A 13,218-nucleotide genomic window follows, 5' to 3' on the forward strand; every position below is an offset into this window, starting at 1 on the left:
GGTAATTAATTATATGCGCAAATGTCATAATTCACACGTCTATTCAGAGCTCATTTTCAGATCAATACTGGTCCAGTAACAAATATACGACCAATATAGTCACTTTACAATAGGCCAATAAACAGCCTGTTTATGTGTGAGAGTTACAGCAGCTAATCGCTAACCTATCAGAACGAACCAAAACTAACTTCAAAGTCGACATATTTCCAACACTCAGCCTCACACAGGCTCCTCCCACATCACAAGTCTGAACTAATAAATGTCCTTTTAATCCAGACTCAAACCGATTGTCTGTAAAAAGAAAATAATCTCAGTGTTGCACGTGGATCTGTGTTTGCGGGTGTAAACAAACACATGTGACTCTGTGGTGTGTTCAGGGACAGTACGGACACACACACAGACAAATGACTCCACAGATAAATACTGATTAAAATTGATTAAAAATTGGATTAAATGAACAGAATGTAGAGAGTCTAAGCTTTATAACGAGGTATAACATGCCCACGTGAAATATCGGCCCCTATCAGCAAGCACATCGGCCGATAATATCAACCAACCGATATATCGGTTGGGCTCTATTAAATGTTATAACATTGTAGAAAGCTTCAGAAAGTCAATTTTGCATAATATCCCCTCTTTTAAGACTTAAATATTTGCATTTCTTTAACTCAGTCTCATTTACTTTTTAGTCAGTATTGGTTTGTTTTCAGCAACCACCTGAATTCATACTTTACTGAATGTTTAGTTCATTTTTGCCAACTAGATTCACCTCAACATCACAAAAGAAGGACTTATTCTTACTTATATTTGAAGAGTACTTTTTACCTCTACTTGAGTAATTGAGTCATTTCGAAGTACCATTTTTGCCTATACCACCTCTGACCGCCGCTGCTTTTTGGCCCAGATGCCTTGTAATCTCCCTCAATAAGACTTGTTTAGCTCCTGTTCTCCGGCGCTCCCCTGCTCCCCTGCTCTATACGGTACTTGTGCTTCGGAGTCTACGCGCACGCCTCGATCCCACGCGCACGAGACCCTGGAACCCTCCTCTGCGCTGAGAGCTTTTAGCTGTTCTTCGCTAATGTGGTGAATAATGGCGTCTTCTTGATGGAGGGAGCGGAGAGGAGGACGAGAGGAGGAGAGGAGAGAGAGATGGAGAGAGACGAGAGGGAGAGGGAGAAAGAGAAAGAGAGAGGAGTCCAGAAGAAGCATTATCTGATCATTATCCCTCACAGCGGCATACAGAGGCAGGTAGTCATGAGGTACATTTACTACACTGACTTCTGGGCAAATAGTACCTTTAAGAGTACTTTTACTTGAGTAGTATTCAGGTTTGTCTTAGCACTGTTCGCACTTGCACGCACACGATCAGAAACGGGACCAAACTTGGACTAAACCAGGACTAAACCAAGACTACGTCGAATTAAAAACATAAACGAAAACAAAAACACACAAAAAAAAATCTTAAAATTTTCATTGTGGTTTATTTTGTACGATCATAAACGATAAACTTTTGTGCCTTCGTTGACGTTATTATTAGTTTGTACGACCATAAACGGAAAAAAAAAATCTTTACATTCTTCATTTTCATTGTGGTTTATTTTGTACGATCATAAACGAAAATCTTTTGTGCCTTCGTGAACATTATTATTACTCAGTACAATCATAATACAGAACAATCCGTAACGATATCCAAATCTCTTGGTACGATATTTTCACGATATGCATCTCACGGTTAACCTGATTCATTTTTCTACGAAGTGAAACCACCTGACTTTGGAGCATTAGAATTCGTTCAGTCGACGGTAGGTGGGTACTTTTTTTATTTAACCAATCGCTGCTATTTGGTCGTGACGTATGCTTTTCCCAAATCCCATAAGAAGAAGGACAATAACGTCTTTCCCCTTGATAAAATTCACCAAACATTCTCTTTGTTCCAGCTTTAAATCCTCGATCTCGGGAATCATTGCCAACACAGAATGTCTGTTTTTTCGCAGATTGGGTGGTGCCCGAACTCGCACTTCCGGGGTTTTTGCGAACCGTCTAGTGTTTACGGTATTTATTGTGATATTTTGAAGAGGCTGGTATAATTGTAGATGTGACACTTTTTTGCTTTTAAAATACCTTGATAAGATTTGGTGCGAATCGTTTCTGTCATAATCTCAAGAATTTAAGTAACAAACATATTTCTTCATGTTGTCTGCGCTGAAATGAATCATGGGATATGTAGTTCTCTATGTTTATTAGCTTTTTCTACTATCGAGCGATACACTTAAGCAAAGGAACTTGTAATTCGATATATTGTGACAGCCCACGATTTTCGGTTATTGCTACATCCCTAATACAATACAAAAAAAAAAGAAGAAAGAAATTGGGTTAAAATTATATTTAGTATGCATAGTATGTAATTTATTTTGTTGTATGTAAATATATATAAAGTTTCATCATCAATGTACAGAAGCAACGACATAATTTCAGAATTTTTGAAACTCATGAATCAAGTTGGGTTAAAATTTGTATATAAAGTTTTTTTTCTTCCTTCCTTTCTTCTTGTTTCTTTCTTCTTCCCACTCTTTTTCTTAAAATGTGCTTTTCTGTTGTTTACTTGAACTTGAAATAAAAATGAAGCAAATCAAATGTGAAAGCAAATTTGTAAGTGACAAAAGCTGACAATATTTTAACACTTCGAATTACATTTTTTGTATTCAAGACGGGGTATTGTGCAAATTTTGAACTTTCAGCCATGTTATAGCGTTTTTCAATCATCAAAAACATGCTTCAAATTGGTTTTAACTGTCTTCCACGCACGTTTGAGTAATCTAGTGATCTCTCCCCAGGCCCTATTCAAACCCTCTTCACGGTTTAGCTGTAAAATTCTGTCCAATGCTTCGCCTGCAAGCCTACGTCACCTAAACTCACACATGACAATTCTCCATAAATATGCAAAAACAAGAGTCATGCTGATTGTGTTGTGAAAGTGCTCAGAAGGGGGAGCAACTTAGCACACATATAAAACATGTTAATACGTTGTTTCCAGTGAATACTATGTAGAATTTTCAAAACAATAAAAGGTAATATGGTGATCTAAATATGTAACTTTTTTCTCTATATGATTCACTGTTTTTATCTTTTATTATTTGTATTTCTTCTTTTTTATCGTATTTGTCTATTGCTCTTTTTGCTCATTTAAATATTTGTTTTGTGAAGTGTCTTTGCGTGCGCCGAAAACCTTTAAGTGCACCTCAATTTCTGGTGGAACTTTTCCAATTTCCCTGTCTCCATGGAGATGTTACTACTTTACCAGGGATGTTTCACGGTATGTCACTGAACTTATCGATAACCGGGCCAAGTTACAGGTCAGATCTGTGGAGAGGCAACCACTCTGCGATACTTTGGAACATGCAAACTACTGTATAAAGGCTATTTGTACGGAGACAAGCTGTGTGTGTTTGTGTTGGTTTTGGGACTGGTTTAAGATCAGTTTAGTTCTAACTGGTCTGGTCCTGATCTAGTCCTGGATTAGTTCTAGTTTTAGGTTTAGTCCGAGCCTCGTCCCAGATTTGACAAGTATGAACGCACCTCGAATCCCAAATTGTGCTTTAGAGAAATTGTGTTTGCTTTTCTTTTTATCGTGGAAAGGTTCTAAAACGGTTCTCTTTTTGTTGACAATTTAGATCGGCGTCTTACCTTTTATTGTTTTGAAAATTCCCTCTTCCCTCGCTCTCTGTGCTAAGACGCCCCCCTTCAGAGTGCCATCGCAACACAATCGGCGTGCGCCCCCTCCCGATAATGAAACTATTGCAGGTTTGTCAAGTTGCGGCGTACAGTTTTGTATCAAGTTTTTATACATTTTACGGAGAATTGTCACGTTTGAACATGGGTGACGTAGGCTTGTGGGCGGAGCTTTGCACAAAATCGTACGGCTAACCATAAAGGGGGTTCGAATAAGATGAGGAGAGATTGCTAGATTACTCAGACATGCATGGATGACATTTAAAACCTCTTTAGATAGGTTTTTGATGAGGGAACAACTTTAAAACATGGTAGAATGCTACAAAATCGCATAATACCCGCTCTTTAAAGCTGCACTATGTAACTTTTAAGGTAGAGGGTCCATGGAGATGTTATGCCACAGCAGGGTGTTAAACATTAAATGTTAAACTCCCTTGCGTTTGTTCAATTTCAGCTGTTTCGTAGCTCAAAAATCCCTTAAAAAAACACGAATTCTTACCGTGTGCAGGCTCGCGTCTCCATAGATCTGACCACTAACCTGTCTCCGCTGTGGTTACACTGCAAAAACTACAGTCTAGACAAATTAAGATGACATGAATTAAGAAAGTTTGATCACGGTTTGAGGCAATATCACTTGACAAGTAAAATTATCTTAGCATGATTCATCAACCGGTTTCACTTCGTAGAAACCATGTGACCATTAGGATTCGTTCGCTCGACGGTAGGCGGGTACTTTTTTTATTTAACCAATCGCTGCTATTTGGTTGTGACGTATGTAATGCGCCAAATTCTGTAGGAAGAAGAGCAATAACGTCTTTCCCCTTGATAAAATTCACTAAACATTCTTTTTGTTCCGGCTTTAAATCCTCGATCTCGGGAATCGTCGCTAAAACAGAATGTCTGGCTCTTCGCTGATTGGCTGGTGTCCGAACTCGCACTTCTGGGATTCTTGCAAACCGTCTAGTGTATTCCGATTCCTGACCTAGTCACTGGAGAGAAATTGAATTGAGCCTGGCTAAAATGATCAACCAACGGAACAAGAATTTTTGTACTTTGAATGCAAAATGAATCTTCCCGATGGACTCTCCGCGGTTCATGTTTATACATCAGGTTTTTCAATTGGTGTCAGTACTGACTTTGGTTTGGAGGTCTCCTATGATGCTCATCATCTTGTGAACATCAAAGTTCCATCCAGTTACCAGGGAGCAACATGTGGCCTTTGTGGGAACTTTAACAATGACCCAGATGATGACATTCAACCACCAGAAGGAGATATTGTGAGCCCTCTTGACCTTAGTCATAGCTGGTTGGTGCCAAATGCTGATGAGTCTGAATGCATGCCCTGTGAAGGTCAAGACTGTAGTCATTGTTCTGAAGATGAGAGGGCTTTATTCAATAATCCTGACAACTGTGGCATCCTTCGAGACAGATCTGGACCTTTTGCAGCTTGTCATGAGGTGCTTTCACCAGAGTCTTTTGTGTACAATTGTGTGTATGATCTGTGTTCGGAGGGAGGGCAACAAGACATTCTCTGTCTAGCCCTAAATGTCTACGCCAGTCAGTGTCAAGAAAAAGGTGTACAACTACAAACATGGAGAAGCCCCGGCTTCTGTGGTATATCAACCTCTACCTGTTTTAATTGTCTTAAATAATAAACAGGGATTATCCAGTTGATTTCATCTTTTTGTTGTAGAAATCATATGTCCAGAAAACAGCCACTTTGAGCCTCAGAGCACAGGATGTCCAGCTACTTGTGTCAACCCTGAGTCTCATAATGACTGTGCACTCGCTCCCCTTGAGAGCTGCGCTTGTAATGAAGGCTATGTTTTGAGCGGTGCAGACTGCGTGCCTCTCCATGAGTGTGGCTGTAACTTTGAGGGACTCTACTACCATTCTGGACAAACCGTAATACTTGGTCAAGACTGCAGCAGAATCTGTAACTGCATTTCCGGTAACATGACTTGCCATTCACATGTTTGTGGATCACATGAAGAGTGCAAGGTGTTTGATGGAGAAAGAGTTTGCTACCCTCACACATGCTCCATCTCAGGTGACCCTCTCTATTTTCATTTTTATAACAAATCTGTAAATGTTGTTTGTTTGTGTTTAGAACTGAGATAAGAACTGTATCATTGACTCTAAGCTGCAACACAATTAATCAAGGGAGTAATATACATATTTTACAGGTGTGCCCATCCAGCTGGGTGTGTCCGTCTGGACTGACAGTGCCTGTACAGTAAAGTGCACCTGCACCACATCTGGCTTGTCATGTCACAACGAATCCTGTGATATTTCCCAAGTCTGTGGCTCTCTTAATGATTTTCACTTTACCTGCCAGTCCATCCAGAAGGCTACCTGCATCATCAGTGGTGATCCTCATTACACAACGTTTGACGGGAAGCGGTACGACTTCCAGGGCCCCTGCACGTATGTCCTGTCCCAGCAGTGTGATTCAGATCTGCCCAGCTACAGAGTAGAAGGCTCCAATGAGCATCGGGGCAGCTCTGCCACTTGGACACGACTGGTCAAAGTCTTTGTGTATAATGAAACCATTGAGCTTGTCAAAGGACATCGTGGTGAAGCCAAGGTTTGCAGTTATAATTTCAAGAGTACGCAACAGAATCAGGTTCTTATATATTAATGCTGTTGTTTTACAGGTCAATGGTATATTTGCAACGACCCCCTTCTCCTTAACCAATGGCGCGGTTCATGTTTATACATCAGGTTTTTCAATTGGTGTCAGTACTGACTTTGGTTTGGAGGTCTCCTATGATGCTCATCATCTTGTGAACATCAAAGTTCCATCCAGTTACCAGGGAGCAACATGTGGCCTTTGTGGGAACTTTAACAATGACCCAGATGATGACATTCAACCACCAGAAGGAGATATTGTGAGCCCTCTTGACCTTAGTCATAGCTGGTTGGTGCCAAATGCTGATGAGTCTGAATGCATGCCCTGTGAAGGTCAAGACTGTAGTAGTCATTGTTCTGAAGATGAGAGGGCTTTATTCAATAATCCTGACAACTGTGGCATCCTTCGAGACAGATCTGGACCTTTTGCAGCTTGTCATGAGGTGCTTTCACCAGAGTCTTTTGTGTACAATTGTGTGTATGATCTGTGTTCGGAGGGAGGGCAACAAGACATTCTCTGTCTAGCCCTAAATGTCTACGCCAGTCAGTGTCAAGAAAAAGGTGTACAACTACAAACATGGAGAAGCCCCGGCTTCTGTGGTATATCAACCTCTACCTGTTTTAATTGTCTTAAATAATAAACAGGGATTATCCAGTTGATTTCATCTTTTTGTTGTAGAAATCATATGTCCAGAAAACAGCCACTTTGAGCCTCAGAGCACAGGATGTCCAGCTACTTGTGTCAACCCTGAGTCTCATAATGACTGTGCACTCGCTCCCCTTGAGAGCTGCGCTTGTAATGAAGGCTATGTTTTGAGCGGTGCAGACTGCGTGCCTCTCCATGAGTGTGGCTGTAACTTTGAGGGACTCTACTACCATTCTGGACAAACCGTAATACTTGGTCAAGACTGCAGCAGAATCTGTAATTGCATTTCCGGTAACATGACTTGCCATTCACATGTTTGTGGATCACATGAAGAGTGCAAGGTGTTTGATGGAGAAAGAGTTTGCTACCCTCACACATGCTCCATCTCAGGTGACCCTCTCTATTTTCATTTTTATAACAAATCTGTAAATGTTGTTTGTTTGTGTTTAGAACTGAGATAAGAACTGTATCATTGACTCTAAGCTGCAACACAATTAATCAAGGGAGTAATATACATATTTTACAGGTGTGCCCATCCAGCTGGGTGTGTCTGTCTGGACTGACAGTGCCTGTACAGTAAAGTGCACCTGCACCACATCTGGCCTGTCATGTCACAACGAATCCTGTGATATTTCCCAAGTCTGTGGCTCTCTTAATGATTTTCACTTTACCTGCCAGTCCATCCAGAAGGCTACTTGCATCATCAGTGGTGATCCTCATTACACAACGTTTGACGGGAAGCGGTACGACTTCCAGGGCCCCTGCACGTATGTCCTGTCCCAGCAGTGTGATTCAGATCTGCCCAGCTACAGAGTAGAAGGCTCCAATGAGCATCGGGGCAGCTCTGCCACTTGGACACGACTGGTCAAAGTCTTTGTGTATAATGAAACCATTGAGCTTGTCAAAGGACATCGTGGTGAAGCCAAGGTTTGCAGTTATAATTTCAAGAGTACGTAACAGAATCAGGTTCTTATATATTAATGCTGTTGTTTTACAGGTCAATGGTATATTTGCAACGACCCCCTTCTCCTTAACCAATGGCGCGGTTCATGTTTATACATCAGGTTTTTCAATTGGTGTCAGTACTGACTTTGGTTTGGAGGTCTCCTATGATGCTCATCATCTTGTGAACATCAAAGTTCCATCCAGTTACCAGGGAGCAACATGTGGCCTTTGTGGGAACTTTAACAATGACCCAGATGATGACATTCAACCACCAGAAGGAGATATTGTGAGCCCTCTTGACCTTAGTCATAGCTGGTTGGTGCCAAATGCTGATGAGTCTGAATGCATGCCCTGTGAAGGTCAAGACTGTAGTCATTGTTCTGAAGATGAGAGGGCTTTATTCAATAATCCTGACAACTGTGGCATCCTTCGAGACAGATCTGGACCTTTTGCAGCTTGTCATGAGGTGCTTTCACCAGAGTCTTTTGTGTACAATTGTGTGTATGATCTGTGTTCGGAGGGAGGGCAACAAGACATTCTCTGTCTAGCCCTAAATGTCTACGCCAGTCAGTGTCAAGAAAAAGGTGTACAACTACAAACATGGAGAAGCCCCGGCTTCTGTGGTATATCAACCTCTACCTGTTTTAATTGTCTTAAATAATAAACAGGGATTATCCAGTTGATTTCATCTTTTTGTTGTAGAAATCATATGTCCAGAAAACAGCCACTTTGAGCCTCAGAGCACAGGATGTCCAGCTACTTGTGTCAACCCTGAGTCTCATAATGACTGTGCACTCGCTCCCCTTGAGAGCTGCGCTTGTAATGAAGGCTATGTTTTGAGCGGTGCAGACTGCGTGCCTCTCCATGAGTGTGGCTGTAACTTTGAGGGACTCTACTACCATTCTGGACAAACCGTAATACTTGGTCAAGACTGCAGCAGAATCTGTAATTGCATTTCCGGTAACATGACTTGCCATTCACATGTTTGTGGATCACATGAAGAGTGCAAGGTGTTTGACGGAGAAAGAGGCTGCAAACTTAAAGACAACCATGGCACCTGTTCTGGTTCAGGTGACCCTCATTATGTCTCCTTTGACGGAAGACTCTACGACTTTCAGGGGACTTGTCGTTATGTTTTGGCCACACTCTGTAATCACACTACTGGACTGAATAACTTTTCTGTCGAAGTACAAAATGAGGCATGGAGAGGTTTGACAGTTTCAGTCACGGCTGAAGTCTATGTGAATGTCTGGGGTGTTGACATCCTCCTATCAAGAAAACACAATGGTGTTGTCAAGGTGGGTCACCTCTCCATTGCATAATTATTTGTGTTGACTTTGGCCTTTTATTTTCCATTTTAAAAGATCATTATTGTCACAGCTGTGTATAATACATTTCCATTTCATGAGATTAAAAAAAAAACAAGAAAAAAAAACACACACACTGTTTGTTTTCAAAGGTAAATGGTATTTGGAACAACCTTCCTCTTCAACTCTATGGAAGCGCTGTGTCAGTTTTTGCAAGAGGACAAGACACAATTGTCGAGACTGACTATGGCTTGCATGTCTCATATGGTGGATATAAAGTGTCCATCACTGTACCCTTTTATTACAGGTATAATCTTTTTTAGATTTATGCTGTGTTCATTCTTTATGCACCTTAAAATTATGTATTATATTTGGACAGTGGAAAAACATGTGGACTGTGTGGAAACTTCAATGGAAATCCAATGGATGACTTTCAGACTCCATCAGGACTCAGTGTCATGTCCCCATCTGTTTTTGGGACATCTTGGAAGGTACCAGGCAACAGTAGCTGTAATGATGACTGCGGTTCATCTTGCTCACAGTGTCCTGACGATCGTGCTGCTAAAGCCCAATGTGACATCATCCGTGCAGCTGAGGGTCCTTTCAGACTATGCCATTTGCTGGTGGATCCGGCTGCCTTTTTCAATGACTGTGTGTTTGATGTGTGTATTGGAGGTGCAGAGCTGTTGTGCTCCTCCATTCAGGTTTATGTCAGTTCCTGCCAGTCTTCTGATGTTCTCATTTATCCTTGGAGACAGAACACCTCTTGCCGTATGTGAACCAGTCTTTGTGTTTTCATCTTGACAAACTCAATTCAAATCAGATTTTTTGTTTGCAGATATGGTATGCCCAGCCCATAGTCACTATGAGCTTTGTGGCAGTGACTGTGGTCGCACTTGTGCCAGCAGCATTGATGTAATATGTGAGCATGTTTGTTCGGAGGGTTGCTTTTGTGATGATGGCTTTGTCAGAAGTGGGACCAAATGTGTCCCAGAGGAAAATTGCGGATGCCAACATAATGGCTTCTACTATTATGTAAGTATGTGCAATGTTGTGCAAGCCCAGTTTGCATTTTTATCTTGATATGTATTTTATATTTTCATATTTTATCTTGAAATGAAAATGAATATATTTAAACTATGTACTACAGTTTTTTTTGGTTAATAAGATATTCTGATTGTAATTCAACAAATGTTCAAGGCTGGTGAATCCTTCTGGAAAGAGGGCTGCACTCAGTATTGTGAATGCATGGCTAACAACAACTTAAGCTGTACAGCCTCAAGTTGTTCCCACCAAGAAGAGTGCAGCCTCAGAGATGGACACCTGGGCTGTTACGGAGCAATAGGTATAGGGAATAAGTTTCAGCATCCATAAAACCAGGACAAGCATTGTTTCTCAAAGTGTTGTTTTGTTGCTTATCATTTGTCTGAGGTGTTTATTATTATGGTAGATCCTTGCGGAGAGTTGCAATGTACTGACAATGAATGGTGTGGAGCAAAGGAAGGTATTCATGGATGTTTCTGTAATGAGAATGTCCTTCAGAACACTGAAAATTTTGGTAAGAACAATAACAGATTTTAGTTTTCTGAAAAAAGCATGTCAAATTCTATAGTTGGTTGACTTTTTTGCATTATTGAGAAGAAAACATTTTTTCAATAGATGCATCCATCACTTGTGTCAGTAGTTCTGGCACTGTCTCCCTTTCCCGCTGCCTGCTCTTAGAGGCCGGGTTTCATCCTAGTGCACTGCATCTCAAAGATGACTCTTGCAAAGGGTCTCTTCAAAGTGGACGCCTGGTATTCCACTTTAATAATGATGACCAGTTGTGTGGCACCATTCTGAAGGTGAACTGTTCATTAATTTCACATTGAAAATCCATACCAAATGTAAATAATAATGAATAATCGACTTTTGTTCTTTCAGAGCAATGGAACCCATTTTATATATGAAAATGCCATTCTTGGGGATGACAGCTTGAACATCCAACTGTTTTTCTCTTGTGTTTTTCCTCTGACTTCTGCTGTGTCAATGGATATAGCTATCAATCCAGTAGAAAGGTAACAGTAATCTTTCTAGTGTGTTTACAGAATGTTGTGGACAGATCACTGGGATCTTTTAAAAGTGTTTATAATTTGTATTGTTTTTTTTATTTTTATAGTGCCATAAAGAAATTCCTTCCATCAGGTCAGGGCCATTATAGGGTGAGGCTAATTCCGTATCAGGATGCAGGTTTTCAGAATCCACTGAGTGGCAACACAAATGTAGAAATGCATCAGAATGAGCAATTGTTCATTGAAGTGCAAACAGAGGGTATTGATGAGCGTGAAATATCAGCCGTTATGGACAACTGTTGGGCCACACCAATTAACGAAGCATATTACCCACTGCGCCAGGATCTAATTCTGCAAGGGTATAGGAGCACTTTTTGTATAAAGCTAAAAAAATTTATGTTTTTGTTAAAATCTCATATATGTTTTAGGTGTCCTGCAGAAAGCTCAGTGAAGATTATTCAAAATGGAAACTCCACAGTAGCACGATTCTCCTTTGAGATTTTTTCCTTCAACAACTTTGCTTCTTTATACCTGCACTGCCAAATCCACCTGTGTCTTTTGGATGTCAATGACTGTGTTGTGGTATGTATAAAATCATATGTATACATTTTATATTTTTCTGTATGTGTGTTGCCTCTTTTATCAATAGAAATGCTAATTTAATTACTTAAGTTGTTTAAAACTGTTTGTATTATTAATACAAATTATTATTAAAATCTACAGCATTGCCATGTTAAAACCAGAGGCAGGAGAGATGTATCTTATCATGACAGTGTAATTCTGTCACTTGGACCTCTAGTCCCCAAAGGGCAGGTAATGTGTTTTTTATTCTTATATGTTGTATTCATGTATGGTAACGAGGTTTTATTATTTTGCAGACTTAATGATTGGAATCTTATGTTGCCATCTACAGAGGATATATCATCTGAATCTAAAAATATAAAATAATGAATAGAAAAATACTTATTTGGTAATTGTAATTTTAGTCTTTTAACACTAGAGGGCAGCATATCGAAAGGGCTGAATTCTGTCTTCATATCAGAACGCACAGCTCCTATTATAATAACGATAATATTGATAGTTATGTTTTAGTGTAATATACAAGATGACAAGATTTGTGATGAATTCATTCATTACTCTCACCAATTTAATTCATATATTATCTTTGCTGCAGGATTGCTTTTTGTAGTCTGTAGAGTTAATTTCTAGTTAGAACAATCATAATAAATAAGCAATACACATTCACAGCAATGAGAGCCGTGTTTTCTTTTTCATATACACATTTTTAGTGTATTTTTTTTAGTGACACAGTCCCTGTTTGAGGTACAGAAGTTTAGATTTCCCTCCCTCTTGTTGGATTGAGACAGTTTCCCTTCTGTCTGACTTGAAATTCATCTTTGTCATTTCGTTTTCCAAATGAATGCCACAGTCGACATGAGAGCACAAAATGTCATTCTTCACCGTTAATCTCTTTTCTGAATATTATCTAAAATATCTAAATAGGTTAAGTTTGGCATCAGATCTTTCTCAACTGATGAGGTTAGATTTGTTTATTTCAGAGTAGCTATATCTTAGAGAGTACAATTATACTGTAAGTCAAGTACATCAAATGCCAAAAATAGGCTTCAAAGTAAATGATATTTTATCATAAATCATAATATTTGATCACAAATCATGTCTTGTAAATATGTAGGGTAGGACGATATGGAACAAATTTTTTTTCTTATATTGATAATTCACAATTTTCAATTTTAAAAACAAATATTCATAAATTGTGTCCTTACTACATTCATATACCATTATTTACTATGCAGTATAGTAGTGTAAATTCAAATCCATGAGCTATGTAAAAAAAATTGTCAAACGGTCTATGCTTTAAAATAAACTTTTTGTTTTTTCATATTTTATA

General features: G+C 39.6%; 1 protein-coding gene across 1 annotated transcript in view; it reads left to right on the plus strand.

Moving 5' to 3' along the window:
- LOC110171001 (IgGFc-binding protein-like) overlaps positions 1-12,304 on the plus strand; it is a 14,234-nt gene extending 1,930 nt beyond the window's left edge. Inside the window, exons 4-21 of the mRNA XM_055150548.1 lie at positions 5,423-5,779; positions 5,916-6,316; positions 6,387-6,960; positions 7,040-7,396; positions 7,533-7,933; positions 8,004-8,574; positions 8,654-9,249; positions 9,411-9,565; positions 9,638-10,029; positions 10,097-10,293; positions 10,459-10,603; positions 10,709-10,816; positions 10,918-11,102; positions 11,182-11,315; positions 11,417-11,668; positions 11,738-11,891; positions 12,033-12,122; positions 12,188-12,304. Of these exons, the coding sequence (XP_055006523.1) occupies positions 5,423-5,779; positions 5,916-6,316; positions 6,387-6,960; positions 7,040-7,396; positions 7,533-7,933; positions 8,004-8,574; positions 8,654-9,249; positions 9,411-9,565; positions 9,638-10,029; positions 10,097-10,293; positions 10,459-10,603; positions 10,709-10,816; positions 10,918-11,102; positions 11,182-11,315; positions 11,417-11,668; positions 11,738-11,891; positions 12,033-12,122; positions 12,188-12,193 (5,075 nt within the window). The 3' untranslated portion in view covers positions 12,194-12,304. The remainder of the gene's footprint in view (positions 1-5,422; positions 5,780-5,915; positions 6,317-6,386; positions 6,961-7,039; positions 7,397-7,532; positions 7,934-8,003; positions 8,575-8,653; positions 9,250-9,410; positions 9,566-9,637; positions 10,030-10,096; positions 10,294-10,458; positions 10,604-10,708; positions 10,817-10,917; positions 11,103-11,181; positions 11,316-11,416; positions 11,669-11,737; positions 11,892-12,032; positions 12,123-12,187) is intronic.
- The last annotated feature ends 914 nt before the right edge of the window (positions 12,305-13,218 follow it).

This window comes from Boleophthalmus pectinirostris, unplaced genomic scaffold (genome assembly GCF_026225935.1).
Source record: "Boleophthalmus pectinirostris isolate CB_2022bp ecotype Guang Dong unplaced genomic scaffold, ASM2622593v1 HiC_scaffold_14, whole genome shotgun sequence".
Taxonomy (NCBI): Eukaryota; Metazoa; Chordata; class Actinopteri; order Gobiiformes; family Gobiidae; genus Boleophthalmus; species Boleophthalmus pectinirostris.